Source organism: Opisthorchis viverrini (assembly GCF_000715545.1).
Source record: "Opisthorchis viverrini unplaced genomic scaffold opera_v5_226, whole genome shotgun sequence".
In the NCBI taxonomy this organism is placed as follows: domain Eukaryota; kingdom Metazoa; phylum Platyhelminthes; class Trematoda; order Opisthorchiida; family Opisthorchiidae; genus Opisthorchis; species Opisthorchis viverrini.
The window spans coordinates 857,850-869,277 of NW_008751881.1; the positions used below are offsets into that span (position 1 = coordinate 857,850).

Genomic DNA, 11,428 nt, shown 5'->3' on the forward strand with positions numbered 1-11,428 from the left:
TGAATCCAAAAGTTCACGATCGCAGCAAAATATAATTGACGGAGGGACCCAAGAAAGAATAAACTTACCACCAACCTGGAAAAAGCCGAGCTGTGGTCACTTCACAAGACGGATACATGGTCTCATAAATCACGCGGATGATGGTAGCGGTTACATCGCAAAGTAGACAAGCGCAAACCAATAAAATGATCTTCAGCTGAATTTGTTCGTCGTCAAAACTTCTAAGCATGCCAGTCCCAACAACTAACGTTTTCCAGCAGAAAAAAGATAGTCCGAGTGGTCACCGGAATTTTCTCCAGGAGTTCAAATGTGTGTAACCTATCAACATCTTGCAGCACAACAAAAGGAGCGCCGCATTGGAGTTATTTTTCTTCCGCGAGCGGTATTTAGTCTAAAGATGGCATATCCAACAGCCTAGGTCCACTGAATTATCCCACAATGCAACGGAGGCAAATCTGGAGAGTAAATTCATACTCTGATGAATTAAGATGTTCAAATACCACAAGAGAGGAGAGAACGCAATTAGTCTGAACTGAAAGTATATTACTATGTACAGAATTCAAGCTGAATCGGTTCTAAGATAGAACCGTGATCACCACTCAGCAACCACCCGACCTAGTTCCAACGGATTGCTGTCAGCGAGAAATACTATTTCTGCACGGCCGGCCGGTGTATGAGCCGCAGGATTGGTAAGCCAGTGGTTTTCAGCGTAGAATCGTAGACATGCATCGACTTCGGTTGAAGTGTAGTTCTCTACCGGGACGGGAATAAATGGGTCCATGTATTCAAAGCCATCTTTCCCAAGCAAATATCTGAAAACAAAAAACAAGACGTTTTAGTTATTGCATATGTTGTAATCCAATCACAGACAAATCGATAGTGTTATGATGGGCCCTACATATGGAATAGGCCTGAGCATGGTAAGTGATCTAGTGTGATGGCCACTGAACGTCTGGGATCTTAGAGTTACTAGAATCAGGAAAAACAGAACTAACAAATGTTTGATGAACAGAACATTGCCATTCCAAAATGTGAAGTTCACATTCAAATTCACAAACCTACAGAAGACCCTGGGTGAGGACCGTAAACAAGCCAAGAATAATAGCACACGTATCACTTGTGAATCAAAGGTCTCCTAGGCATCCAAGAAAGCATGCGACGCGACTGATCAGTCTGGATATCGAATAATGAAGGAAGACAAGAAGCCTATTTTGTACAAACTACGTCCTCTTGCTACATAATCATGGTGTCCAACCCAAGCTTTTAACAGTTCCATGAATCTCATCATTGTTTGGCAGTGTCAGGTTGGCTGGATCATGAAACTCGGTACATCTAACATTTGTGCCCTATCTGGAAAGAGGCGATGGCGAGCAATGTGACTCCGTTCCCCAGCCGCTCAATCAAACTCTAGTGTTGAAGTCTATTATCTACATTACAGTACATGGCTTACAGAGCATGACAATATAGACGGTTTCGTGAGACACAGCCTCACCACCGTTACCCATACAGTGCATCTACTTGATATAGATCCTCCTCCTCATAACTAGTTAGCACAGTTTTACAGTACTGATTCGATGTTCCCATTACTTTTGTACCGTTTACGAAACCAAAGGTCCACTCCCACTACCCACTCAGAGAGGCCCATCTATATTACAAGAGTGTGGTAATTTGGGTGATAAAACCATTCTTCAGAAGATGAGAGTATTGATATATGGATCTACGCAGGTGCATAACATCGGAGACGAATGATGGCTAATGAGCATGAATAATAGGATACATCATGAGAAAACTGAGAAAGTGGAGAAACGGGCAATTGAGCGTACCCAGGGGTGTATTTCTCTCGATCCGTTGGCCAGGCAGCTCTGATATTCAGTGATGTCAAAATCGCTCCATGTCGCCAATCAGCTTGAAGAGCACGTCGTAGGTGGTGTACAATTGCAAGGCGGTCCACAGTGACCCGGCACTGTAATGCCTTATCCTTCAACAATGTCCCACGGCACCAAAGAAAATTCACGCCATCGATTATGACTAGACAAGGTGGTCCGTCTGGCTGGGAACACAGGGAACGCATCTAAAAAAACAGGGGCCGGATATTTATACGTTCAGTGATGTGAGCACAAACAGGAACAACCACAACCAACTAGAACAACTGAATCCCAAGCCCGTATTGTTTAACGGTCAGTTCACGGCAGGCGTCCAAGTTCACACCGAAGAATAGTAACGAGGTTTACTGCTTTCGAAAGATAGTCAGTCTATATACAATTCTGGGGGTTACAGTAAGTTCACATTTGTCTGGTTGAACTTCACGATTTGCCATGATAAAGAAACTCCTAGCTTGTCCGTTTTGTAGTCACTTCAGAAACAAAGAGTGAAACTGCTCTACCGCAATCTTCCGATTGTAACTGGACTAGCTGGAAATTCTGGCATGAACGTACGGGGTTTTTATGATTCCGGTCGTGCTACAAGTTACAACGAGGTACACAAAAGCTTGCCCACAACCAGTAGGGTTTAACAGGGTTGACTTCCTCAACTTTTTCAACTTAATATTGATACCATAAATCTAGGTGTTGAAATCACATCTAGGGAAAAATAAGTAAACCTGAGTTATGCGGACGTTGGTTGACAACCATGTGTCCAAATAAAATATTCTAAATAGAGTACCGTAACTGGCCCCCTGTTTCGGCATATGCCATGAAACTTCAAAGCCCAACACCAAACCTCAGAGTTTCTCACTGACCTTTGAAACTCCAGAGAAAGAATTTCCAGATCATTGGTAAGTTTACTTATTTTGGCGGCTGCAGCTAACTCTTGTTTGTCACTGTGCTGGAATCGTGTTAGGCGAAGTTCGTGAAGGATTCTAGGTCAATTTAGCTGGTGGAATTCGAGATAGCTTAATAGGTAGGGCGCAAACCTACTGACCAGAAGGACGGTGTGCGAACCCAACCTCAGCATCTTGAGTGTCCCTGTTTAGGCTTGAGAGACCTGACAGTATCTCCAGTCCTCGGTATTACAGCTGAACGATTAATTACTTTTCAACTGATGGCGTGTTGGCCCAACGCGATGCTCCGAAGTGTTTGTTTCAACTGTTTTGGAAAGTACCTTGCTCTAGGCCCTAGTCTCTAGAGACAGAGGTTTTTACAGTAATCCATAATCTCTTCTCTTTCCATCCACTGCTGATTATGGCCTAGTTTTATGGTAGTAAAGCATCAACCGTGTCACTAACTACGATGAAGATCATGTCAGCTAAACGATCTTTGTGAAGTTCTATGACACACTATGGTCACACTCATCCGAGAGTAACACGTCCACTGAAACATGAGAGGAATACGAACGGGTTACCAAAGTCGTAGCGCACACTGCGCCTGGAAGAGCATTCACCATTGTCTGTCCTTTCTTTGGTTGTTGGTCTTTAGACGCGTGTTCCCATACAAATATCTTTACATACTTTGGGATTCACCTCATCAGACTGGCACTGCCCTTGGCATGATCTCGAATGAGACGTTTCCCTCTTTTCTCCCATATTCTCCTGTTACCCTTTCGCATTCATCGCTTGCACTCACTTTTTATGTTTGTGACCATGCTCTTCACAAATAAATGATAGTGTAGTAGTAGTAGTAGTACGTTCAGCTGTAGCACCCTTTCGGTGTCTAGCAGCCACGCCACCAGAAGGAAGCACGAGGTCTGGGATACTGCCAGGTTGCCCAAGCCTAGACAGGGGAAGTACAGATGCACAGGTGGGGTCCGAACCACGGACCTTCCGGTAAGTAAATTCGCTCTCTAACCACTGAGCCATCTCGACCTCTGTATACGCGCCTGATAGGTTCAAGTGAGTCTCAATAGCTAAGCTTTCCACAATCTGACCATGACTTTGCAAAGGGGGATCGTGAATGGTAGATCCTCAACTCGTGTCGACGTCAATTATGCGACCTGAGACGAAGTTGGACAATGCACAAAATAACTTAACTTGGTGAGTTGGAAAACGCGATTTAGTGTTTAATAAAACCATCTTATTTCATTTGTGCACAAATTGTAATATAAGAAGCAACACTCCAGTAAAATAAAGTGAATTCATTTACGTTCTCCCGTCTGAGCTTGAACAGGCAAGACATTTGAATATGTTAAGACACAAAAACACAACGCTCGAATAAATCATGATAACGCTGAAAAGCAGCCAAAATTCACGCTAAAAAAATAAAACCGGGGCAGTAATGAAGATACGTCAGGACAAGACTAGAGGGACCACTGTCCGAGTATTCAGCAGACATCGCTTAAACCATCCAATAACTGCGCGTTCAGCAAATTAAAATAGAAGACGATTTAGGTTGTCACAGGACGACAGATTGGCGCACAGAATTTAAGCAAGGGTAGTAAAGCAAGCGAAATGGCATAATTCACGTTACTTTCATTTCCTTGTCTTACTAAAATTAGTGAAGAGAACTTAATGCATGTATATGAAAGACCAATCGGAAAAGCATAAATAAACAAAGAATGCCAAAAGCAGTATTCACTGATCGTCGCCGGCATCACCTAACAGTTCCAGTGAGTTTCCGACATCTCTTTCGATATGGGATATACGTATCTCCTACAGACTCCACAGCGAGCAGAAATGTAACACCCCAGTTGAGGCCCCTGATCAACTAAGTGGGACCATCTCAGGTGACTAACGGAAGTGGACTAAGCCACTGTCAAAGACTAAGAATGCAATTGGCTTGAATGTCGGCGTCTGTTAAACCATACGTAATTGCAACTAAATGTAGTCAACTTCCGAAGTGTTGCGGAATGTGGACGTGACAGATCGAAAAAGCGAATTACTGAAGACGAATTAACACAGGAAGTAAGGATGGTCATAACACGAGGCGATGGTTGTCCAAGACTGCAGACAGGATAGAAACACAAATTTAGAAAAAGAAGAGCAAGGCGGTTCAGTTTGACCGAAACTCAACCTATCATCGTTTTTCCCCACTGAAATCTTCCCAAACCTTTTTTCACCACTTTAAGTGACTTTCAGAGGTCTTACAAATCATTTGATTTCACTTTCCACCTGCCACATTATGACAGTTCCGAAACCAAATATCATGGCCGAGTACCATGTGACAAACACCACCATTCATATCGACCTCAAGCTCGAGAGATATGATTCTGTTATTGTGAGAAGATCTTGGAATTTTGGTGGAGATTTCGTCCAGGAAGTGAAGTTAATTTATGCTTAAAAGTTTAGAAAAGTTCAAACTAGTAGCACGGCTTCGAGACTGTGGATTTTCGTGGGCACGCTGCTGACGGTCCCTAGTAAGGATGAAACAGCTGTCCAGTGCTCCTCGGCTTTTCAGCATAGACCGGCTTCACTTACAGGACGAAATCTTCACCAAAAGAAATTGTGCTCTCTTGAGTATCCGAACTCTGATAAGCTACGCACTCACGCAAGAGTGAATTTCTTCTAACCTGGGTGAACAAATGAAGCCTGAGAATGCGATTCTGATGTCAACTCATCAAAACTACTGAATTGGTTATCTTCAGTTCCTCGAAATGAATGGGCACGGCGCACTCACGTTTGTCTTGACAATGAACAGTTAGCTAGAGGATCAGAAACGTCCGATTCTCAGGAGGAAAGACTTCTGTCCAGTGGCCAACAACTCGAACGAATTGAACATGGAGTACATTAACTATAATCACCTTAAAACAGAAACCGACCTATCTGTATGGATTGAGAGGCTTTATGATGGATGGAAAATAGTTGGCCACCTCACAACGGGTTAGAAATTATCAATGAAACTAGCTGCAGAAATTCAGGTTGAAAAATGAAACCCAAGATAATAATTGAGTGAGAGTGGCTTTGGTATCGCGAAACGGAATCGGACCCTAGCTAACCATGGAAAAAGTATTCCAAATACCAAGAGATACAACACTGTATGCATTCCAGCAAACTGTGCACTCACCTCACGCAGAAGAATCCCGATGCAGTCAGTGGAATACTTTGTCCTTGCGATACAGAATTTGATGAGTTCAGCCCATGGGGTGCCAGCTGGTGTTGAATCCACACGTGTCCAGTGAACATCTCGCGTCGTTAGAGGCTTATACTTGAACCAATAAAAAGAAATATTCGTTGGAAATGTTAAAATATAGGTAGCTCGGGGGGCGATGGTTGGTTGTTAGTGTATTCGTCGTGCTCCTCGGCTTTTCAGCATAGACCGGCTTCACTTACAGGACGAAACCTTCACCAAAAGAAATTATGCTCTCTTGAGTATCCGAACTCTGATAAGCTACGCACTCATGCAAGAGTGGATTTCTTCTAACCTGGGTGAACAAATGAAGCCTAAAAATGCGATTCTGTTGTCAACTCATCAAAACTACTGAATTGGTTATCTTCAGTTCCTCGAAATGAATGGGCACGGCGCACTCACGTTTGTCTTGACAATGAACAGTTAGCTAGAGGATCAGAAACGTCCGATTCTCAGGAGGAAAGACTTCTGTCCAGTGGCCAACAACTCGAACGAATTGAACATGGAGTACATTAACTATAATCACCTTAAAACAGAAACCGACCTATCTGTATGGATTGAGAGGCTTTATGATGGATGGAAAATAGTTGGCCACCTCACAACGGGTTAGAAATTATCAATGAAACTAGCTGCAGAAATTCAGGTTGAAAAATGAAACTCAAGATAATAATTGAGTGAGAGTGGCTTTGGTATCGCGAAACGGAATCGGACCCTAGCTAACCATGGAAAAAGTATTCCAAATACCAAGAGATACAACACTGTATGCATTCCAGCAAACTGTGCACTCACCTCACGCAGAAGAATCCCGATGCAGTCAGTGGAATACTTTGTCCTTGCGATACAGAATTTGATGAGTTCAGCCCATGGGGTGCCAGCTGGTGTTGAATCCACACGTGTCCAGTGAACATCTCGCGTCGTTAGAGGTTTATACTTGAACCAATAAAAAGAAATATTCGTTGGAAATGTGAAAATATAGGTAGCTCGGGGGGCGATGGTTGGTTGTTAGTGTATTCGTCGAGAAAGGTAGTTGGATTTCAAACGCTTCGTCACCAATCGAGGTCACAGCGTCAGTTCAGGATTTAATGGCTAAATTCTTCACCTCCTGCATGTGCTTATGTGCTTTCTAAAGAGTATCCAATAAGAAAAGATAATAACAGTCGGTTAGATGTAACGTCCTTCCGGGGCCTAGCAGTTACGCCACCTGAGCGAAGCATGAGGGATGAGATACTGCTACGTTGCTCAAGCCTAGACAGCAGCAGTCGGGTTGCTGGGTTTGTTGGAACCACGGTAAGTTCAGGCCTTGACCATTGAGCCATCTCGAGTTCCTGAGTACTTATTATTATTATTGGCTGATCCCCAGATGGTTTTCGGATAGTCTGATTAGTCAACTTGGAATCTGAGTTGCGACGTAGTCTTATTACTCTGCATCTAGTTGATTGATCCAATGTCTTCAATTCGAAGTTTCTGTTACCCCGTTCCAACCGGTCCGTTCGTTTCCTGCGTTGTGGTGCAGCTTCCTTCAGCTCAATTGGTTGATTAGATAACCTGTTATTTTTCTTAGTTTTATGTCCCAACTGATCGGTTTGCTGCTTATTGTTAGATTTTTACTCCTCAGGTGGTTTAGAGTCCAATGGATTTGCAGTTCTTTTGTTCTTAGTGGCTGATAACCTCGGTCGACGTTGAGCTACTTATTGATTGACTACTCCGCGAAGTATTAAGCGCCCGTCTCCATTTTGCCCTTACATCAGCAAGTATTTGGACATTGTCCAAATCGGACTAATGACCTCTTCTGTTATTGCGAACTGAAACAGGTGATATTGAGTTATGCCTTGTGCTGGCAGAATTGTGTTCACGTATTGTGGTGACAAATTTTCTCCTAACCTGAACAACACAGTGTTTACCCCAGTCGCTACAATAAATTTTGTAGATCGCATCCACTCTTCCTTTTGATTTCTGCAGGGTTCTCTTGAATATTTTTAGAAGCTTGGAGGCGATTGTTATTCCATGTTGTCGCAAACGTATTGCGGTCATCTCAGCGATTCTTTTATATACGGAAGCGTGCCGACAAGGTAGTCTGGTTTTGATGTTATGACATTCCGTCTCGATCCGCTGGAGTACTGTTCAAACGCAACTTCGTTTGTGGCAGTTTGGATGGTTGCTAAAGTAGCTCAAACCTGATCCTATTTTTAGAAGCTTGGAGGCGAGTGTTATTCCATGTTGTCGCAAACGTATTGCGGTCATCTCAGCGATTCTTTTATATACGGAAGCGTGCCGACAAGGTAGTCTGGTTTTGATGTTATGACATTCCGTCTCGATCCGCTGGAGGACTGTTCAAACGCAACTTCGTTTGTGGCAGTTTGGATGGTTGCTAAAGTAGCTCAAAACCTGATCCGTGTGCGTCTATCTCACATATACTTCGATTTGCAGTTAGCCGCTGCCAAGCGCACCGGTTCGTAGATTTCTCCCCTCACACGCGCTCGCCTTTGGGTTTCCCGACTGTTCAAACTTCAGCAGCCGTCATCCATGCCGCATTTAAATCAACGGATGTGAACAATGGAGTTACGTCGAAAGACACCAGCAGCTCAACTTCCTCGATCTTCACGTTCCTTAGTTTTTTTTCCAAAAATTGTTCTTCATTGTGTACTGAATTTTTTAAATCTACTGGTGGAATGTTTTATCCGCTTCCATAGCTCTCTTAAAATGAAAAAAACTACTAAAATCAGGTTATTCATACAACCAATCGAGTAGAGGGAAACCGTACGACAAGCAAGAAGGGTATTGACCAATAACAACGGAGGAATAGGACATTAAACAATCAAATGAACCAATCAGATGCAAATAACTAAGACCACACAGCAACTCAGACTCCACGTTAAACAATTAAGTTGCGCGAAAACCACCTCGCGACAAACCATGCCGGAGCCATTAGATACAGTGTAGGTAATTCAAAAGCACATGCAGAAGAGGAAGTTACCCACTCGAAACCACTCAACATGATTGGTGACGAAACGTCTGTGATACAACAACCAACAGCTAAGTAATGTTCGTGTCGACAGAAGTCCTACCTTTTCGAGGAAACCTTCATTCATCTTCACAAAACCTTGGAGCCAGTTAGCTGATCTACTAGGGTAATCAAAAGCATCACCGACTAAATTCGGCTTATGCTGATCCTGGTGATATTCGTTGCTGGGAGTCAAATCAACACATCGATACAGCCATCTCTCAGCATCCGGAAAGGGAAAGACGAGCCAATTATTTGTAGCAGCAAAGTGTGAAATTTGCGCCAAGGTCACCGAAATACCAGTCCCCGGTTGTCCGTAGGTAACAAACCGAGGAACCGCGTGACTCTGAAGGTTGAGATCACCTGAAACCGAAGTGTCACCCGACGGCTGCGTTTGAAGCTCGCGAATACGCAGTAAATCCTTCACTATACTTAAACTAGGTCGACGTAAGAGAAGCGAATAATCCCCAAATGTGGCCAACTCCTCGACCAATTCGGTTTTGAGAAAGGGGCTGATGAAACGGTCGAAATCTCCCACCGGATACGAAACGAATTTGTGCAGCACAGACGACATATTTCTCAGTTGTTCAGTGTGAGCAGTGATTGAAGTACGAGGGGCACACTGGTTAAATTCCGCAAGTGTTGCAGCATATCGACGAAAGGTATGTAAGAAAAGTTTTCGCATGTTCTTGCTGGAATGGGTCGATTGAAGTCACAGGCTAAAACAAACATAAAAGAATAAGTCCTCCTGATGACAGCATTTCGTAGGACGACCTGAAAACCACAAACGACAAATTGACAACCATACCGATACGCCGAGGAAGAAGACAATGGATAAAGGTATCAACGAGAATAACGGGGCGTCGATTCCATTCAAAAGCTAGTGTTCATTTTACACACCTATACAACATACTGATCCCGATTAAAAAGTTTCAAGACGTAACGTCTGGTAGAGCGATACTCGTCTTTCTGTCTAAAACTATTCAAATATACGAACGGATAGATTGCCACAGTCAGTAAGAACATGATAGACGACTAGTGCAGAAGAACCGGCCGGTCGCTCAAAAAATAATAATCTTACTTAACGGTAACTTAAGGCCAAAGAAGGTGACAGGGCATGAAGTGTCACTAACCTGTATATATACCACCCTCGGTGTACAGTGCGTAGCCCAAGAGTGTGAGGATAGAAAGGTGGGAGCAGCGGTCCTACTGCCCAATGAGACACAAATTTAAAAAGTCGATCCTAAAAATCGGCAAAATCAACGATCTGGTGGTTGGCAGCCACACATTGGGCAAAACAGCCGGAACACCTTTATAAACCAGGACCCTATGCGGCTCAAAACACATCTACTGTGTTGCGAAATTTGGAGTGGGGTCGCTGTGTTACCCTGTGCCATTAGACTATTCCTGTGTCCCACATCTAAGTATGTCTGAATGTAGGGTCACTGGGTTTGAACGTATCCACTCAAAAACCTCAAAGGTGGCGGTTGGCGTCAAACCAGGAAGCCGAAGGTTCAGGAACAGTTGACATTAGATTGGCGGAAAAGGCGTCATCTTACATCACCATTAGTCCAACTTCAATGTTATCCAAAATGCGGGGGTGCTTCGTCAGCATCACCTTCACCACACCAGTGTTCAACAACGGTGCTTGGAAGCCGTGTAAATATGATTCACTTGAAGCCCTTAACGTGAAGAAAAATGAAAGTGAATGGGACCTACACCTCCAGACACTCATCCAGGTGACCTGGATAGAAACTTACACCACGAACGCCATTGACATCAATTAGCAGTTATATCTTGCAGCGCCTCCAGCCAGGTGCAGTGGGGATCACGCGGTTCCAATTCTGAAAGGCAAACCCCTCTGTCAGATCAAGTATTGGCCACCTCTCTGCTTTCACCACACCAATTTGGGCACCGAAAACAGCACTGTTCGCAAAACAACCATGACCTTATACTTTGTGGGTGCAAAGTGCATACCAAACGACGGGATAAGTTTGGTCAGTTCATCCAAAAAACCCTGCGCCCTCGCTTCCTCTTCAAAAACGAGGACGATATTGTCTGAAAATTCCAGATCGACAAGGTTTTTGTCAGGCCATTTGGACACTGGGGTTTCGAAGACCTTCCAGCGTTCGTCTCATTATCTCGTCGATCATGAAATTAAGCGAGAATGGATAGAGTGGGCGGAACTCACGGACACCACTTTATGTACGGAAGCATTTGGAGAGCCTGTTAGCTGTGGCATCGAAGGTGCTCTCTGGCCTTATCCTTTGAAGGTTGACTGAACACAAAGAGAGACAGATCCGTGAAAACCAAGCTGGGTTCCGTCTTGCAAGAGGTTGCATCGACCACATCTTCACCCTCCGACAGATTCTGGAACAGCGACACTGCTTCCAGCAACCAGCAATGGTTGTTTTTCTTGATCTGAAAGCTG

The 11,428-nt window shown here is 43.9% G+C and overlaps 1 protein-coding gene across 1 annotated transcript in view; it reads right to left on the bottom strand.

Moving 5' to 3' along the window:
* T265_08551 (hypothetical protein) overlaps window positions 1–9,715 on the bottom strand; it is a gene marked incomplete at both ends in the record, with an annotated part of 28,436 nt that extends 18,721 nt beyond the window's left edge. Inside the window, 3 exons of the mRNA XM_009174388.1 lie at window positions 1,778–2,071; window positions 6,786–6,926; window positions 9,062–9,715. Coding sequence (XP_009172652.1) covers window positions 1,778–2,071; window positions 6,786–6,926; window positions 9,062–9,682 — 1,056 coding nt within the window. The remainder of the gene's footprint in view (window positions 1–1,777; window positions 2,072–6,785; window positions 6,927–9,061) is intronic.
* Window positions 9,716–11,428: the final 1,713 nt, after the last annotated feature.